The 20,419-nt window shown below is 45.4% G+C and overlaps 1 protein-coding gene and 1 long non-coding RNA gene across 2 annotated transcripts in view; one reads left to right on the plus strand and one right to left on the minus strand.

Annotated features, from left to right (window-relative positions):
• CDYL2 (chromodomain Y like 2) overlaps positions 1-10,790 on the minus strand; it is a 165,578-nt gene extending 154,788 nt beyond the window's left edge. Inside the window, exon 1 of the mRNA XM_045076333.1 lies at positions 10,368-10,790. Coding sequence (XP_044932268.1) covers positions 10,368-10,391 — 24 coding nt within the window. The 5' untranslated portion in view covers positions 10,392-10,790. The remainder of the gene's footprint in view (positions 1-10,367) is intronic.
• A 229-nt stretch (positions 10,791-11,019) lies between these two features.
• On the plus strand, positions 11,020-17,639 carry LOC101677297. The gene is made up of 3 exons (XR_199548.2): positions 11,020-11,638; positions 12,104-12,241; positions 17,542-17,639. It is a non-coding gene; the product is annotated as an uncharacterized LOC101677297 (long non-coding RNA).
• Positions 17,640-20,419: the final 2,780 nt, after the last annotated feature.

The raw sequence follows: 20,419 nt of genomic DNA on the forward strand, positions 1-20,419 counted from the left end.
TTCCTCATGGGTACAGTATGGAGAAAAATTTGGCTAGAGGCACCAAGAAGAGCTAAGAGGTTTGGGAGTGATCTGAGTTGTGGGAGTTGCCTCTTGAATTCAAGGAAGACAGAGAATATGAAGGGAAAAGGTTAGATTTGGGAAACACACAGGATGCTGATCCAAAAGAAGATACAGGATGTCTGGGCAGCACAAGGGAGGCCCTCTTTCTATCCCATTGACTGATGGACAGATGATGGACAGAGGTTCTACTGAGGCTAGGAACCTAGAAGGTGAAGCAAGATTTACATAGGAAGATGTTAGCTCAAGTTTGGATATTTTGAGTGTAGAGTCCCCATGGAGTAAGACGGGTAGCTCTGGAGTTGAGAGGGAAAACCCAGGCAAGTGTCAGCGACTTCGAAATCATCCATTCGGTCACTGCATCATAAGGAGAGAAGAACCTCAGGTCAAAACTCTAAGAATCTCCAAGGTTGAAGAAACAGGCAGCAGAAGATGAAGACACAGAGGCAACCCAGGAGTGGGAGAATCAGTCAAGGAAAATGTTCCAGGAGAAAGGGATGGGGAGCCAACAGAAAGCATGGCATCTGAAGTGCTTCCCCGCATGCGACCCTCTGGTACATGCCCAATGGAAAAACAAAGGACGATTGCAATACATGGCCAGTCTGTTGGTACTTGAGACCCGGGCTGCCCCAAGAAGCTGGCAAATGACAAATGAGGTCTTCAAGCAAGGCACCAAAAACCTAAAAGACAAGCAAGGTGACTAATGTGTATTCTGGAGGACTCTGAGCGGGACTCACCAGTCACTGGATGGCGATAATTGAGGGTGCAGGGGATCACGTCCACTACACCCAGGTCCCCTTGTCAGGGTCTCGGGGCCCATCCCCACAGCTTCCAGATTGGGGAAACACGTGGGATGCTCATCTAGGTATCTCTGCTGCAGAAGGTTCACAGATGTGTCCCCGGAAGGGAACTGCCCTCTGCCACAGGGAACTGCCCAGCGCAAGAAAACACTCCCCACCCGTCCCCACCCCGCCGTGGGACAGCTGGCTAGCAGCGACTGGATGATGAGGGCCCAGTTCCCTGCCCCCCACGTAGGACATTTCTGAAGAAGAACCTTCCACAGCATCAGGTGAGACCTCGGTTGTGACCTCACTGCAGGTCAGCTTGTCCAGCTGTCCCGTCTTCCCTTCCACACTTCCTTCCACGTGTTTCTCCCGGGAGCCTTCTTCAGGACACCCTCTGGATAGAAGTCTCCGTTTCTGAGTTTGGGGCCAGGCGGCTCAACGTCAAACGGACGGTGTATATCAAAGTAGGCCAAGCCACGAGGCTGGAGCGGGGCCAGGAGGCAGCGCTGCAAGTAGCAGAGGCAGCTGCAAACCACAGTTTTGTGTGTGTCGGTGCAAAAGTGGCTCTGTCACACGCCCCATCAGAGAATGGCCACTCGCAATCCAGTCGTCACTCATCATGAGGGACAATGCCTTGAATGTTCCAGTGTCCTTTAAGGGACTTTTGTTACCTAATAAATCTACACAAGATGTGGTGGAAGGCAAAAATGGAATCTTGAATGTCAAGGGCAATCTGTAGGAATCATCTTAGAGGAAAATCCTACAGCAAGCAGTTAAGAAAGCTCACTCAGGAGAAAGGCAAGGGGCCGAAGAGCATAGGTTTCCAACATTTCCAATCATTCATTCAACAAATACTTACTGAGGAACTACCATGTACCCAGTAAAGGGCCACAGGCTGGGAATGCCATCACGACTAATACAGACATGGTCCTGCCCTCACAGAGCTTGGTGCCTTGCGGAAAATGCTAGAACTCCGCTAGGGAACCCTTTTCCTGAACAAAGACAGTTCCAGGAAACCTAACACATAAAATCAGATAGGTGCAAAAATTTCTTAGTGTAGATATCTTTTGTAAATTTGACTTACACCACTTTCTTATCACTGAACTAACTCATGAGAACAAAAATGCCAATTTTGATTAATAATGCAATTTTTCAATGGGGTCGAAGACTGTTCGCTATTTTCCTGTTACAGCCCCAACAACTTCTGCACTTGGTTTGCTTGTAAATAGGAAAACAATCTTTGACTTGCTAAGAAAAGTGGTTGTAAGTGGTATCAGGTTTGGCTTGCTTTGTTTTTATGATCTTGTATTTTAATCTCAGTGTATTCTGCATTCTAACAGATCCTGAAGCCTGAAAGAAGAAACAAAGGAAATGCTTGCTTTGTGGCTGACCCTCTAACACATAACAGTTACTCATGTTCCTTCTCTCAAATTAAAAAGTCAGGGCAGAATGACGTAGAACTCTCACTAAGTCCCCAACACTCTCTTTTATTCATAATATAATGGGGTAGAGCATTAGATGGTCAGTTATCATACAATGATTATTACACCATGACTAGAACATTCACCAACCACAATTATTTGAACCTTGAGTGGTTTTTAAGTGAGTGGGGTACACTGTGCTGTAAAGCGTATTTGCCTGTGTAATTGTATGTGAGGAGATATGAACAGGCCCGAATTTTTTTTCAAGAACATTGCTGACCTACAACATTCCTAAAACAGTGCATTTACCAGAAGTTCAAATACATGTCCAGAGACGGCAGGAAAAGCTGTATTCTGAGGTCTACTCACACAAAAATAGTTGACCTGGCTGCTCGTTTTAATGTACTGAACACTCCAATGTGTTAAAAGTGTGGTATATAACCATATGTGAGTGTGAGGCCTTTATCACACTCTGAACAACAGCTTAAAAGACACTTGTGGCTGCAGCTCCAACACCTGGCATGTTTCTAGGCACGCTGTTGACAAATAATAAATATTTGATTGGTGGATTATTAAACAAAGGACTATTTTTAAATAAACTTCAAATCCAGAACTTGCATAAGCTCCATGGCCTGTTAGCAAGACCCGTTGAAACGTAATTTTTAAAACTCTAGACTAGAAGACCAGGAAATGAAAATCAGAGAGAAAAATTCCCTGGTCAAGAAACTGTGAATAGGGTGGTGGCCCCTTGGTTGGGGAATTCCTGGCACGGCAGTGTGTGTGCCATGCTCAGGAACAAGCCCCACGGGCCCGAACACCAAGGCCTGGCAGGGTTCCTGAAGCTCTTCCCACATGGAGACAAGTAAGACGATGACACTCCTTAGTAAGTGTGGTTTATGTGAAGTAACAGGCACAATCAGGAGATTTCCAAAACAGAAGAGACCTCCCTGTAGAGCAGAAGCCATCCAGTTTGAAAAAACCTGAAGGGCACAGATAGGAGCACACTGTTACCTGGTGGCAGCGTGTGGACCAGAAACCTGGCTGTATCAATCAGGATACAGTCAAGAAAGAGGAACCACTAGGATTTATACATTAAGAGATAGATGGCAAGGAACTGGCTTATGCAGTGGCAGTGAGAGTGCCGGGTACAGGGGGCCAGGCCCATCCAAAGTCTGCAGCACAGGCCATTGGGGAGGGCAAGCTGGAACTCTTCCCAACTGCAGCTGCTATCCAGGGGTGGGACTTTTTCTTCTTCAGGTAGGCTTCAGTTCTGGCTGAGTCAGGCCCACCAAGATGATCTAGAATAATCTCCCTTAAATTCAACTGATTAGGGACTTCAATCACATTTACAAAATAGCCTCATGGCAAGAGCTACATTGGCATTTGACAGAATAACTGGGGTCTGGAGCCAGGTGGGCTGACCCCTAAAACTCTACACGCCCATTGACCTCTAGCACCTTGGTGATCTACCATCCTCTCCTCTCAGAAAAATGCTGTTATGAAAAACCCTTAATGAAGAACTTTATCTCTTTGTCCTCAATTTAGCAAGATCTTTTCCTTGACCATGATCTGTTGAAAGGCTCGGTATCACTACATTATATATGTTCTACTTTTTTCTCCAGTTAAAATTACTGAAGATGCCAGACCCCACTGCCATAGGTGAGCAGGAGAGGTGTTTGTAGGGTTTATGGAAAATCCCTTCTTCCAGGAATGCAAGTCCGATAACCCACAGTCTACATGACAGTTGATATCCAAGTCATCCAAAGTAGCAGAGCCCTGTGGGAACCAGTGGAATGGAGACGGCTGACCCATTCTCCCACTTCGCCCCTGGATATCACATTCACTCTCTCCACACAATCACACCCAAGATTCTTAAAAGTGTTGCCTACAGGGACGCTCGGGTGGCTCAGTTGGTTAAGTGGTTGCCTTCAGCTCAGGTGATGATCTCAAGGTCCTGGGGTCAAGTCCTGCATCGGGCTCCTTGCTCAGTGGGAAGCCTGCTTCTCCCTCTGCCTGCTCTACCTGCTGCTCCCCCTGCTTGTGCTCGCTTGCTCTCTCTCTCTGACACATAAGTAAATAAAATCTTAAAAAAAAAAAAAAGTGTTGCCTACACATGATGGCTCTGAACCCACACTCCCCACACCCCCTTGCTCATCATCACACTTGAACCAGGCCCTCCCTCACCCACCAACACATCTGGGGGTGCTCCCTAAGGTGCCCCCTAAGGTTACCAATGACTTTCTGCTTATTAAATCCGAAGGACACTGCAAACCATACCTTCTTCCTTGAAATACAGTTTCCCACTGCCTTCCATAAAAGCAAAGCCTCTTGTTTTGCCTTCTACCTCTCTTGCTATTCCTTGTAAATCTGGTATCACTTCTTTCTCCTCCTCTGCCCCTTAAATGTCTGTTTTCTCCAGTATTCCATCACTGGACCCACCTCGTGTTTACACAGCGTCCTTTGGCTTTAATGATGGTCTACACACTAATAACTCCCAAAATCCCACAGGAGGTGCTCCTTCTAAGCTTCAGGCTCCCCTGACTACTGCTGTGGACCTCTATGCCCTGATGTTCCAGAAGCACTCTGAACTCACTGTCCTTGCCACCACTCCACTGCTTTCAATCAATGCTTCTTCCTAGGCTCCCTCTCTCCATGACTAGCTCCACTATTTACCTAATGGACCAAAACAAAAACCAAAGAGCTATCCCCTGCCTTTCTCTCAATTCGAGGGGATGAGGGGTGGGTACAGCTCATCTCCTTACGCTCCTCAGTGGCCACCACCTCTCCTAAGAAGCCTTCCACTTCCCCAAGGCTGGATTCCTCCCATCCTCTGAAGAGAGCCCCATCTTCCCCTGTATTGACACTTTACCCGTTGCACTGTAAACTGCCTATTTTCTTAACTATATCTCCACTAGACTATGGAATTACAGAAAACAATCATTTCCTGAATGACTGCAATATGTTTGGTGTTCTAGTAATATACAATGAACAAATCAAAGATGGTGCTGTGAATGAAGCCACATCTATACCCTTCCTCAACATCCAAGAGACACAGAAAGACCTATAACTTTAGAATTGAAATGTGTGTCTCTAATCCTTAAGATCTTGGCTAATCACCATGCCTGAACCATGCCTTAGCAATTGGCCAGATTACAAGGAGCTGTATAAACTTCTTTCAAGGACAGTTGAAACTCCTGAAGAAATGATCTTATCCAATGAAGAGTGTGACTTAGCATAAAAGTCTATCCAAAAACAAGCTGATATCTACTCCCAGGGGATAATTTAAAATAACTTTCAAAAGACAGGAGAATCATAGTTCCCATTCAATATTCACCAGGTGCCTACTATGTACCAAAGAGTCAATTCAACTCAACCGATATATTCTCTTTAAAGATATCTATTTCTTCAAATACTGGTACGGAAAAGTTCTATCACTGACCATCTACTCGGCTACTACATGTTGGATGGGAATTAACCTCAGGTGTCACTGGTAAATAGGGAAATGATGTTAGTATAAGAAGTAAGTTATGTTGATTCTTGTGTTATTTTTCCTAGCTTGTTAATATTCTGAAGCAATCTAGCAATGCACCCTCACAAAGAAACAGAAAGGTTTAATGATGCATGAGGACCTTGAACAAAACTGGGAATGCACTCCAGTGCCTTCCTTTAACAATAGGAGTGGCAGGCTGTATCTCTGAGAATCACTACACTCTCTACTAGGCTAACCTGCCTGGTGAACCTACAAGTTGCAGATTAAGAAGCTATGAAAACATTTCTCCCAATAAAGATGAACGAAGATGCCTATACCCCAGGCCTGATGTAATTTTGATGAAAATCATGTCTATTAGAAACAAATGCCCCCCTTCAATCTACAGAGAGGGCGCATAAGCCCAAAATTCACTCTCACAAAATTCTGTAAGTTTTCAACATTCTGCCTCAATCCCATTTTTCCCATAAGTCCATATTTTCCAATATTTTTAGTGAATGATTTTGCAGAATACAAGGGTGGAAATGCCTATGGTCACCACTGTAGCAGAGTCGATTTTTAATGAAAATAAATTTCTTTCAACAAAACTAAAATTATCCTATTATTATTGTTATTTATCTTACTGGGAATGAAAGGAAGGCAATATTTTCACAAGTACACACACATACACATAATCACACACACATGTATATTAGATATGGATGTATGCAAGTTTATCAACCCCCTTCCCCAAAAAAGACACACTGGCACATTTCATCCTTGTAAGAAAGAACTCTGGGGTGTACATAAAAACTGTTGAGAAACACACAAGGAACTACTACTGTCAAGTCCATCTCAACTAATACTGACTTTGTCTACAGACATACAACATTCTCTTTGAACAATTCTGCCAAAGGAGAGAGAGAGACCTCCTCCACAACTGTCAGCTAATCACAAGGGAGGGGGTGTACAATACAACGCAACAGCCACATGGAAAGCCACATGGTTGAAGCTTAGTTGCATTCAGTGGTTCTAATGAGTAACAGTCTGGCTCTCGGGAAAGGCACTCGGCCACACTTCCTTTCAGAAGAGAACTGAGAGCCACCCATACACATGGTGTTACCACCACTGAGTGATCACAAGCTGAGGACAAAAAGAGAACAGGAGGTGAACACTCAGTACAAGGATAACAAAGGTCAGCCACGGCACTTTATATATGCCTAATTCAGTCTTCTGTTCACTGATTCTGTCAACAAGTATTTGAATGTGCAAGGAGGTAGGGACACAGAGGGACTAGACCAGAGGATGGGGCTCCTTACTCCCTGATTATGTCTTTCTGAAACCCAAACATCTTAGTGAATGATCAACTCTACTCCTGGGGTTGCAAACTCTAACGCTTGCTGAAGCCAGATAAGTAAAGTTAAGAATGGGCACATGGTAATAAGGAGCACTGGGACAAGCACAAACCAGAGATCTCATGTACCATCTAAAAGATACTCAAGTCCACTTTTCTTATCTAGCATGGAGACAAAGCAAAATAAATAGACAGCCCAGACCTGCTCACAGACGGCCACTTCAAGACCCTTACATCTAGCAGAATGTAGACCAGAGCATCTGGGTAAGAATTTCATATTGTATCCAGATACCTGGACACAATCAGCCAATATTTAAGATCACCCTTCTATAGGTGACAACTATAAAACACCAGAAGATGATGAGAACTCTTCTACAGGGGAACAAAGTAGAATCACCTATCAAGATCCAAAATTTTGGAAAGGGAGCTTGATTCCTTATTTCTCATTATGATTGAGGAGTGCCATTACATAAAGTTTTTATTTTCTGACATTTTTAAAATCAGAACCTATTCCTTAAAAAGAAAATACTATCTGAGGAAGGTTTATGCTCTACAATTTAATTATCTGAAGCACCAAAGATAATATGAAGAATCTCTATAATCCAAATCGTATCTTCGCTATAAAGGGTCAAGGATAATGTCAGTAGACACACAGACACAAAATAGATCAGTTACAAATATAATCGTTCTTAGCCCAATCAAGGTATGGTTTCTTGATTAGAGCTTATAAGAAGCCATCTTATATAAACTTGAATAGGATAGTTAAGTAGTGTAATACCATAATTAAGAATATGATCAGTTTTTTTTTTCTTTTTGTCTTTCAAGGTCAACATAACTAGATATTCCAAGATCTTTCCTTAAATCAACATCCTATTTTTTTACCCACACAACAATTTTACAGTGAGAAATATATATGCTAATGGACAGTTCTCAGCACATAATTGTTTTTAAAGCTGAACTTGAACAACAAATTAAATTCTTCAGTGTATGTTATATAATGTAGACACAGGCCATAAAAATGTTAACATTGGTTACATTCTCATAATGCAAGTTAGCCCTTTTAGTAATGATGATGCAAATAATCAGCTATGGGAAAACTATTTTACACCTAGTACAATTACCTACTATTACATAAGTAACTATTATTATTGTCCTGTTCATCGAACTCGAGTAAAAACTCTTGAGGTGCTAAGATAGTTTCAAGGCCAGTGTGAAAATTCCCCTTAACAGATTATAATTACCAATGTTAAGGAGGATAGTTTCAGGTGAACATTAAACAAGAAATTAGCCCCAGAAGGTTCAAAAGTTCCAAACTTCAAGTGTAGAAATACTGACAGCTCCTGATAGCCTCTTAAGGCCTTCACAACGCACCTAGACAATGCTGGCAGCTCTAGCTTGACTCAGTATCAATAGGTAGAAAAATCCACACCTCTCAGGAAATGAAATTTGCCCCTGAAGAGTATCTACTCTTGACCAATGTCCTAATAGTGCTGGTTCTACTTGTAAAAGCTCAATCAGACCTCACAATTTACTGTGCTTCAACTTTGGGTTTCAGACATTGCTCCGCCATCTTGAAACAGACCAAAGTGCCTGCATGAGGCATTGGCCATGATCTGTCAAAGTTCTTCACCAGATTCCTACCGAACTTCACCTTCTTTATTAGCATAAGGATGAGGAGGGCAGAAGGGTTGAGAAGAGGTCGGTTTGCAGCATTCTTTCAGGGAGTGGTGAGAACACCCATCTGTCCCATCTGAACCCACTGGTTGGTAGCAGTCCATGACTGGGTCTCCCCAAGTCCAGCATCATCCAAAAGACCCCAGACGCCAAGAAGCTAACTTGCCTTTCTCCATTCTCCTCTCACAACAGCCAGCAAATCTACCATCTGAAAAGTTTCAGCCGCCCATAGGCCCACAAGGAAAAGCTCATGGTAGGTGAATCACCCCTATAGTCTCCTGAGGGTGAATCACCCCTACAGTTTCTTACCCATTAGGTTAATTTCACCCTTTGGGGGTGCTCATCTCAATTTAGTCAGGAGCCTTGGGAAGCAGGGCTAGTGTTCACAGACTTATTTATTTAGGGAGTACAGGTCCAGGCCAAGCGCTGATGCTGGTTTCTTGGAGGATCAGTGGGCCTTCTGGTTGAGGATGGCCGGTCTCTTAGCTTCCTTACTCTGACCCCCTCATCTTGGGACTACCACCGTTTTGGAGGCATTCTCCCCAGGGAGTGGGACTTGTTTCTCATTTTGTCCACTTGTTGGGAACCCAAAAGCTGGAACAGTTGTGTCCAGAGCTAGCTACAACCCAGCTCCCGGAGGCCACAGCTATTCCTCCATTGTTTCACAGATGCCAGACTAACATCTTCCTTGACCACTTTTAAGACGCTCTCAAAGTCTCCGAGGCTGGCCACTACCTGGGTGGACCTGGAGACAGGTATCCACTGAGGGTGACGCAGAGTGTCGGGAGCAGGGCTCACATCCCAGGTCCTCCAGCAACATGTTACCACCCACCTCCGACTTCCATGTTCTCCTTCTTTCCACACAGGGCCCTCTGCAGCGCCCCCTCTCGCCCCCAGCGAGCACGACACCCGCAAGGACCGCCCCCACGCCCCGGCCTGGAGGGCTTCCGAGCCGGTGGCGGGGGCAGCAGGTGGGGGGAGGGAGGCGGCGGCCCGGTGGCCCCGGGGATCGGCGTGGCGGGTGTCTCCCTAACGCCAACCCGGATGCCCCCCTCGCAGACTCCCTCCACCGCCCCGGACCCCGCCTCGCCGGGGCTGGGCTCGGCTCCCACGCCCGCCCCCCTCCTCTCCTGCGCCCCCCGGCCCAGCCCGGGCCGCGCACCCCCCGCCCCGCACCCCCGCCGGCCGCCGCGCGGCCCCCCGCATTCCCGGCACGTCCGGCGCCGACTTTTACCTGTACTTTCTGCACTCGAGGCGGCTCGTCGGGCGAGAAACACCTCCCCGGGACCGCTACCTCCCCCGCCCCGGCTCCGCCCGGCTTCCTCCTTCCCCTCCAAGGCCGCAAAGTAGATGGAGTAAGAGAGTGTGTGTGCGAGAGAAAGAGAAAGAGGGAGCGGGCGCGGGCGCCGCGGGAGGGCGGGCGGGCGGCGGGCGGGAGGCGCGCCCGGCCCCCGCCACCCTCCGGCCGCCGCCGCCGCCGCCGCCGCCGCCGCCGCGGGCTCGGCAACTCCGGCTCGCGCCCGGCCCCGGCCCCGGCCCGGTCCCCGCCGCCCGCCGCCGCCCGCCGCCCGCGGGCCGGGGCCGGCCGCGCCCCCGCGTCCCCGTACCTCGTAAAGGTCCCCAGAAGCCATGCCAGGCTGCGGAACTTGGCTCGCCGGGTGTGCGCGTCTGCTCGCTCGCGCCCTCCGTGCGTGTGCGCGAGGGGGCCAGTGTGCGCGTGTGTGTGCGCGCGTGTGTGTGTGAGTGTGTGTGTGGTGTGTTGAGTAAACTGTGTTTTTGCAGAATGACAGGCTTGGGGGCTGCCTATGCGCAGAATCAGAGCGGGCGGCGGCGGGGCTGGCGTAACCGGCAGCGGCGGCGGCGGCGGCACGAGCGCGGGCAGCAGCGACGGCCGCGCAGCGCGCCCGGGAGGCACCGACGCGGCCCGAGCGCCGCGGCCCCCGCGACCCGGCGACCCGGCGGCGGTGGCTGCAGCGGGCAACGGCTCGCCCCGGCGCCGCCTGCAGGAAGCCGCCCCGCGCCCGCCGCCGGCCCGGACGCTGCTGCCACTGGGCGAGTCCCCGCCCCCCGGGAGCCCGGCCCGGCCCCCGGGGAGGGGGGGCGGGGGCGGCTGCCCGGCCGCGCCCCGGGGGACCGGTCCCGGAGCCGCGGAGCGCTCGGGCCCGCCCCGCCGACCCGGGCCGGCTCCGGAGGCGGCGGCGGGGGCCCCCCGGGGGTGGCGGACCAGGTGCCCGCCGGGCGCACCCGGCCCGGGGCAGCGAAGGGGCGGCTGGGGAGGCAGGTAGAAGCTGCGGTGGCAGGTCTCGGGGAAGGGGCCCCAGCTGGGCTCAGCCGGCCCGGGGCCTCACCTCTTCCAGTTCCCCCCCCCCCCACCCCACCCAACCCGTGGAGGGAGTGGGCGCCGCACTAGGAGACCTGGCCCCTCGGGGCTCCGCAGCCCCTCCCTGTCTGCATAGCCCCTCCCTCCAGTCTGGTTTGTAAGACGTGGAGGCCCGGGGGAGGAGGAGAGACATGGCCCATACAGAGGCCCTAACGCGGCACCCTATTAAACCCTGGGAAGTCTTCAGAGCCCGCCGTGGCCTCCCATCAACAGCCGCCCCCCACCCCGTACTCCATTCATTCACTCACCCAGTACTCAAAACATTTTCCAAAGCCTACTCAACTACACAGTGTCCCTAGACAGGCACAACCAAGACCCTGCCCACGAAGGGCTTTGAATCCAAGAGGAGAGACTAGCCACAGGCATGTGAACAGGCTTCAGTCATTCAACATATAGGAGTACCTACTCTGCACCAAGCTCCAGAGCTCACAGAACTGGAGAAGCATTCTCAAGTACAAACTCCTCAAAATCTCTTCCTACCAACACCCTGGATAAATGGTCAGTCACCCTTCCTTTTAAAGGCTTCTCTCTACAAGTGATACGGTTAATTCAGAATCTGGGGAGACAGGCTGTTCTGAACTTGAAAGTAAAGTCTTTCTCATCCCAGCACGAAAAATGCCCAGTTGGTCACTTTCTCCAGATGAGAAGTGGACATAATTCACATCCTTCCTCCTTTTCCTATTTGTCATCTCTAAATTGAGGATAGTGACAACTACCTAAAGTGAAATAAGAATTAAACAGATATCAATGTATATATGAAGTGGCCTATAGCAGTGGAACCCAATAAAGATAGTGTCTGAATCTGGACCCTGAACTGCCCTTGTGGAGAGAAAGATGGTGGAGGAGAGTGTATGACAGGGAGGGTTTAATCTAGTGGCTATCAGACTTTTAAAAGTCACCAAATTTAAAAAAAAAAAAATTGCTCAGAATCTGAACCACAGAGTTTTCATGTCTGTCTCCTAGGACACATGAGTTTGCATATGCTGTTCCCTCTGCCTAGAATGTCCTTCCACATGGACTCCATCTGGAAAACTCTTCTGCTTCCTGCAGGGGCTTGTTTATCTTTGTATCGCAAGCATCTATCACTATTCCTGGCAGAGAGTGAGTACACAATGAATGTTTGTCAGGCTATGCCAATACAACAGATTTTATACAATTTCTAGTTAAAATCCCATATTAAAACAATGAGGGGAAGGGGAAGAGTGAGTGTGTAGAAATAACAAAATATAGTTCATTTAAAAACTGTAGAAATTGTTACAGCAGTCCTCTCCCCTTTTCATACCACTTTCCCAATGGTTATGGTTTTAAATAATAACATTAATAATAAACAGTTCTTAATCTGTAGGTCACAAAACAAATCTTAATGATCCTTAATTTGTACTTTGGAACAAACGCGCCACCAAAGCATGAGGATGTAATTTGGAAGTAGAAGACAAGAAAGAAACTGGGTTCGGAAATAATCTGCTCAGAAAAATTTGAATATATAATCAGTAGTTTTATAAAAACACCAAAAATTTGACTTGTACTGGCCAAATTCTCCTTGGGAATGTGAGCACACTTGGGGGGGGGGGGGACTTGTCTAGACAACAATTGTTCCAGAGTTCACAGAAAAGGGTATTCACTGTGGAGTGACATGTTCAGAGATTATTTTATGAAGGAGATAGAACTGAAATGGATCTTGAAGACTTATTGGAAAGGAAGGATAGTATTTTATTTAGAGAAAGAGGTAAGAGTAGGTGGTAGGTGCTGCTGCAATGGGAGGGGTGCTGGAAGACTAGAAGACTTATCCATCAAGGTCATAGGACATTGGATAGCAAATGTGGGTCAATTTATGGAGAGTCTGGAATGGTTTGCAATTTAACAAGCCAGTAGTGAAAAACTGGAGAAGACTTTTAAATCCATCAAAAGCATGTACCAATCAAAAGTGTGCTTTAGAAAACAAATTCTAGAAGAGATAGGAGAAATGGACTTCAGGGGTTGAGGTTAGAGGTAGGGAGACGAACTGCTATAGTCCATCGAGGTGGCAGTAGAAATGAGGAAGAAAAACTGGATTTGCAAGGAAGAACCCCGCCAGCCACCAACTTTCTTTATGGTCACTCCACTTAGTTCCATTAAGCATTTGATCCAAATCAACAGGACTTGATGACTAACAGGATGTGTGTGTGTGTGTGTGTGTGTGTGTGTGTGTGTGTGTTAAGAGTTGGGGGAGGGGTGAGCAACTAAGGAAAGAAAGGATACAGACATGACTAAGGTTTTAAACTGAGTGACTGAGCTACCCATCCGTCATAACACTGTTCTATTTTGAGCTTGCCTCCAGACCATCACTGGCTTCCAGAAAAGCCAGATGCTTCCTGAAGGATGAAGGGAAGGTTCTTCATCCTCTGTGGGAAGGTTGACCCAACCAATGGACAGTTCTGTTCCAGATTCTCCAAATGACATAGAACCACTGTTGCTTATGGAGAATGGGAGAGATCTACCATATTCCAAAAGCTAGAACAGACTCTTCATACTAGTCATAACTTAAGGGCGAGTGATAAAACTCAACTCAAACTGATTTAAAACAAAGAATTTATTGACTCACATAGATTAGAAAAGGATGGAATTGCTCTCAGGGTTGGCTAGATTCAAGCTCTCAAAGGACATATAAAATATAATATATTATAACATAATATAATATAATATAAATCACAGGGAAAGGCTCTGCTTGGCTGATTGTAGATCATATGCTCTAATTTTGGCCCAATTACAGTAGTCAGTCAGTGATAGTACTCTATGATTGGCCAGGTTAATTCACATACCGACCTATGGGGCAAGAAGAGTACAATAATTGGCAACTTTATCAGAATTACATGATTGGAAATGGGGATGAGCAGAAGCCCAAAGGAATGGAAAAAGACATACTGGTAAGGTAGATATCCACTCTATGGTGGAACAAACCTGGGGCAGAATAAGGACTTAAAAACAAGGTCAGTGGCTGCCTAGAACATGACCTTCTGATGGAGCAAGACCAGCCAGTTTAATAGCCAAGGACAGATCGTACTCACTATGCTGACAGTGAATTAGAATGTGGCAATTACTTGAGACAGGATCTTGACCTCCTTTATAGCATGGTGGTTGAACATGTGGACTATAGAATCAGAATGCCTGGGTTCCAATACTTGGATCATCACTACTAGCTATAAGCTGGGAGGTCCTTGACTTAACCATGCTGTCCTTCCATTTACAATTGTATTTATTTTTTGCCACACAATCAACTATCCCCAAAACTTAGTGGCTTAAAAGAAAAGATATTTCTTAACTCATAGTATCTCTGTATTGGAGATCCAGGAGCAGCTTAGTGGTTCTGACTTGGAGTCCCTTATGGGGTGGCAGTCAAAATGTTGCCTAGGACAGCAGTTATTTGAAGGTTTCACCAAGTCTGGAGGTTCTACCTCCAAGACGGTGCCGACACATGGCTGACTGGCAGGAGGCTTCATCTCTTAGCCATGCAGATCTCTTCTTAGGTTTGCCTGAGTGACTTCATGCTTTTTCTCATATAGTTCCCCAAATCCAACAAAATAGAGCAAAACCATCAAAGTTTCAGCTCTTTCTAGCATAGAGTCCCTAATTATTCTGATGTGTTGGTCCATGCTAAAGCTATTTGATACAGAGGCAATTTACAACATATTGGACTGGGTGACTAGGGATGTCAGGTCCATGCCCTTCATGTTGAGGATGAGAAAACTAAGACCTAGGTTGGGTGATCCAAGAGAAAGAATAAGGAGGAAGTCACAATGGCTTTGACCATCTAATCTTAGAAACCAAGCACTGCCACTTCTATTTTCTATTCTTTAGAATTGAGTCACTAAGCCTAGCCCCCACTCAAGAGGAGGCAAATTAGCCTCCTCTTATTTATTCATTTGAGAGAGAGAGAGAGGCAGAGAGAGCACAAATGGGAGAGGTTAAGGGAGACAGAGAAGCAGACTCCTTGCAGGGTTGGGAGCCTGACAATGGGGTTCAATCCCAAGAAATGGGGCTCGATCCCAGGACCTGGAGATCATGACCTGAGCTGAAGGCAGACCCTTAACCATCTGAGTCACCCAGGTGCTCCAGCTCCCACCTTTCAAAGAATTTGTGGTCATATTTTAAACTACCACACCACAGTTGTGAATTGAAGTGATAAATACCCCCATAGAATTGTTTTAAGAATTAGGTAAGATAATCCAAACAAAGCACCTGTCACTGTAATAAGGGCTAAATAATGGTATTTGTTAAAATTACTATTAAAACTACTAAAACCAGCTTCAAACTTGATATGTATCACTAATATCCTTGAATGTTCAAGATTCCCATAGAAAGCCAGTAAATCAAATTAAATCTACAAAATGAATATTTTTCTCAAGCTATACAGAAACTTGTTAGTAATTAAACTTTCAGTATTAACTTTAAAAATACTTTATTTCAGTAACAATATTAATAATGAAGTAAAGCCATGCCTATTCAGTACAACATGCTAAGTATTATTCTCACTGAACACAACAAATAATGCCTCGACCTCACAAGTTTACAGTACAGTGGAGGAAAGGGACAAGAAAACAAAATGTATATATAGTATTATTTCAGGTATTGACAAAGAGTATGAAGAAAAGCGAAGCTAGGTAAGAAGAAAGGAAGTGGGTACACAGGGGCCAGGAGGGGGAATTGGTTTAGATACGGTGGTTAGGCAAGATCTCACTAAGGTGGTGACATTTGAGCTAAAACCTGAACAAAATGAGAAAGGACACAAACCAAATCAGAGGGCAGAGTATGTCAGCAGGAGAAAACAGCAAAGGCAAAGCCCTGAGGCTGAAGAACTTGGTATGATCAAGGTCCCACAATTAAGCTAGTACAGGTAAAGCTGAGGGAACATAGGAAGAGGGAAGCCATAGAGCTAACCAAGGTCCAGGTGTATGTTGGGACTTGTAGAAAGGCAAAGAATTTGGATTCCACTCTAAGTGATATGAGATAAGAGGTCAGTGGGGAAGCGTTGAACAAGAGAATAACACGATTGAATTGGCTCCTGGGTGCTGGCCACCATTACAGAAACCCAGGTAGAAGATCCTAGTGATGAGGTCTACGAAGGATGGCATCAAGATGAAGGCAAGTGGTTGGGACTGAAGGAACACAGGGAGATATGTGTAGAAGCAGTGGAACCCTTAATTTTTGGTCTGAGTCTAGAATAATGGAGGTTCCATGTACTGAAGTGGGGCAAATGGGGGATGGTACATTTTGTAGGTGGCATAAATGCTGGGTGGGGGGAAATTGACGGTTCAGTTCTAGGACATGCTAATTTTAAGATGGGTATTAGATGTGCAAGTGAAAATGAAGGGGTATTCAATATGTGGTCAGGAACTCAGTCTGGACATGTGGCCAGAGTGATCAGCACACCAATGGCAACAAAGGACTAGTGGTGGTCACCAGTAGAGTGGGCAAAGACCTGAAAGAGAAGAGAGCCTAGAGCCATTTGGCATTTAGAGGTCATGAAGAAGATGGGGAGCCAGCACAGGAGTCTGAGAATAGAGGGTTAAAATAGGAGGTAACCAAGAAAGCGTTGTGTCCCAAATCCAAGTGAGAGACAAGACTGATCATTAAATATCACTGAGAGGTTGGGCAAGAAGAGGACTGACCATGGAATCTGCAACATGGAAATCTCTGGTTATCCTGATAGGACTAGTTGCAGAGAAGCAGTAAAGTTGAAACCTAGACCAAAGTGAATGAAAGAGAATTTGGGCAGAGAGAAAGTGCAGATGGTAAGCACAGGTGACTCATTCAAGGCCTTTTGCTCTAAAGTGGGTCAGTAGATGGAGGGGAACCCTGCATGTGGGAAGGATTTTTAATATAGACAATATGACAGCATGTCTGTGCCATGATAGGAATGACACACTGAAGAGGAGGAAATGGTCATGCAACAGAGAGAAGAGAGAACTGCAGGAACAGAGTTTTTGAAAAGGCCCATGGGGAAGGGATGCAGACAGCCAAAGTGGAGGGGTTGGACTTGGGAGTCCATCTATATGGGGTTGAATAGTGTCCCCCTAAAATTCATATCTACCTGGAACCCATGAATGTGACCTTACTTGTAGATGTAGTCAGTTAAGATGAGATCATACAGGATAAAGCTTGTCCCTAATCCAATAGCTGGTATCCTTATAAGAAGAGAAAATAGAGACAAGGACACATCAGGAGAATGCCACGTGATGATGAGAACAGAGATTGGAGCAATGTGTCTATAGCTAAGGAATGCCAAGGACTGCCAGCAACCATCAGAAAACGGGAAGAAAGAATTCTTCCTCAGAGCTGTTAGAGGGAGTGTGGTCTTGCCAACACCTTGATTTCAGACTTCTAGCCTCCAGAACTGTGAGAGAATACATTTTTGTCATTTTTAGCCACCAGGTTTATAATAAGTTATTATGGAAGCCACAGGAAACTAATACACCGTCCCCTGGAAGAACAAGGAAGGCCAAGCACACAGCGGCAGATGAAGTTGTTGGCAGGTCTGAAACTCACTTCTTTATTTCTCTATTCTCCATGAGATAGATAAGCCATGGAATGCCCAGATGAAAGTAAGGAGAAAGGAAACTATCAGGGAATGTGATTTGCCTGGAACAACACTGCTTTGGTCTATTGTCTCCCAAATCTATTAATAGCACCACATTTTACTCCCAAGAACACCCAGATTTAGACAACAAATGTATGGGTTTTTTAGTGTGTGATGTTTGAGGACAGATTTTAAAATATGAGAAGTCAAGTTAGAAGAGTGGAGTGACTAGGAAAATAGAGTGGCATTGCTGGGAGGTACTGAGGCTCACTGGATATTTATATTTGTAAGTTGATCAGACCAGTAAGCATGGAGTTGATTTATCCAGTCACATTCTTTTGTTCGGGGCAAGCTGCGTGTTGGGTTTAACCAAGGGTGGAATTAGTGGGGTTAGCCATGTGTGTTGAATGGAAGGAGAGAGTGGAAAGGGAGTTAAGACTATATACATGAGGAAGAGATCATAATAATAGAATGGTGGGTGTGATAACAGAAGGGCTGGGTTGGAGGTGATAAAAACAAAGGTGTTGCTCATTGGATTGGAAAATTGATGGAGCAAGGACTCTAATGGGGCAGTCAGTAAGGAAAGCTAACCTCATGAGCAACAACTTGGGCTACATGACCATGCTGTTTTCTTCACCTCTTTCCTGCTTCTCCTACTCACACTGTAAGGACTTGCTGTTGTCCCAACAGGATGGCAACAGGATCAATGTTCAGAACCTTGAAGACATTAAGAATAGTGGATGAATCTGGGGTGAGGGATGAAGGGTGAAAAAGACCACAGATATTGGGATTGGGAGAGGGGCTGAAGAATGAAGGAAGTGGAGGGGGAAAAAAAAAAAAAAAACTTCCAGAAACCCAAACAAGGTATTCTTTGAATGACCTTAAGGAAGTGAAAAGTAATGTTTTGAGCCATTCATGATCTCCAGTGATTTTGGATAATGGAATGAACCAGCCATTCCTTCTAGTCACTATAGGCAGAACCCAGTTATTACATGCATGTTGTATCATTTCATCAATTCAACAAGGTAAAAACAATTGTCCTCTATTTTACAGATGCAAAAAGAAAGGTCCATGACCCAGGGACATGCCCTGCAAGGGGCAGATAGAGCTTTCTGTGGCCTAAAGTTGTCCAGATGCCCTGTGGTCTATGTGTTTGCAGAGAAGTTACTTTTTGCAGAGACCGTCAGGGGAGAAAGAACACCCAAGTGTTTGACCTTGAGCTTTAATTAAGAATTTATCCTATGACTAAAATCTTGGGGTAGGAGGTGAATGGATTCTGGAAAGCAAATAATATCAATTTGTGTGCATCTGTGTGTCTGTGTTTTGTAAAAAGAAGGAATTTGGACTTGTTATATTGAAAAAATTTTAAAACGCAGGAACTCAACCACATAAAAATAACACACAAGCTCACACTCTGTTAGCTGCCAGAGCAATCAAGTTATCTAGAATCATGTACCTTCTAGAAAAGCTTCCACTACCCTGTGAAAGATTGAGTGAGAAAAGCAAACATACCTCAATGTTATTATAAAAATAGTTTGACATTATGGATTCCTAAAATGACTTCAGGGGCCTTGGGGTGGTCTTGATCACACTTTGAGAATTCGATTTTTGCAGAATCCTATAAAAAATTATCTTTGTTATATGTAAAGTTACATCTTTGAAGGTTATATGGAATTTTTTTTTCACTAAATAAACTTAGGCTGCATTGTTCTTATATTTTGGGAGGTAAGTGTACATGTTCTCATTCACAAAGTTCCACCAAAGATCAGAATAGAGGCCCCAAGTCCCCTGCACAGGATCTGAGTATGCCTTTCTTCACCACAAGCTTGTGAAGGAGCTCTAAGAAAACACTACTAAATGTACTAGTAAAATCCTACATGAAGATTTTTCCTCCCCTTCCTCCCTTTCTCCTCCTTCTCCTTTTTCTTCTTCTTTTTTTTAACCTTTTTTATAACATGAAAATTCTAAATGTACACAAGAGAGAGAGAACAATAATGTGAGCCCATATGTACCTCTTATCCAGGTACAAAAACAACAGTCCAAGGGGCACCTGGGCGAGTCAGTCAGTTGAACAACTAACTCTTCGTTTGGGCTCAGATCATGATCTTAGGATCATGATCTCAGGGTTATGGGATTGAGCCCCCCATAAGGCTCTGTGCTCAGTGGGGAGTCTGTTTGAGATTTGCTCTCTCCTTCTCCCTATGCCCCTTCCCCCTGTGCCATCTCTCTGTCTCTCAAGTAAATACATAAATCTTGGGGGGAAGAAAATAGTCCAAGTCCATTCTTCTTTCATCTCTATTGCCCCATTTCCTCACCCCACATGTTAGATTTTAAAGCAATCATAAATTTCTTCTGAAAAATGTGTCAATATGTATCTCTAAAAAATAAGGGTTGTTCCCTTAAATGTAACCACAATACCACCACCACACCTAAATTAACACTAATTCCTTGATATCATCAAATAGTCAGTTGATGTCCAAATTTCCCCCAATCACCTCATAAATACTTTTTGACAATTAGTTTGTATAAATCAGGATCCAAACATTCATATGTGCATTTGTTTGTTATGACTCTTAAATTTTTAACCTTTAGGTATCTCCTTCCTTTTTTCCTCTTTGTCTTTTTGTTGTTGTTGTTGTTGTTGTTAGAGAAACTAGATCATTTGCCAGTAGTGTCACTTAGCATGTGCTTCTGTCCCCAGTATTTTCTGCACATTAGCTACATCT

The sequence above is a fragment of the Mustela putorius genome, unplaced genomic scaffold, assembly GCF_011764305.1.
Source record: "Mustela putorius furo isolate JIRA1106 unplaced genomic scaffold, ASM1176430v1.1 tig00000174_pilon_pilon_pilon, whole genome shotgun sequence".
NCBI classification, from domain to species: domain Eukaryota; kingdom Metazoa; phylum Chordata; class Mammalia; order Carnivora; family Mustelidae; genus Mustela; species Mustela putorius.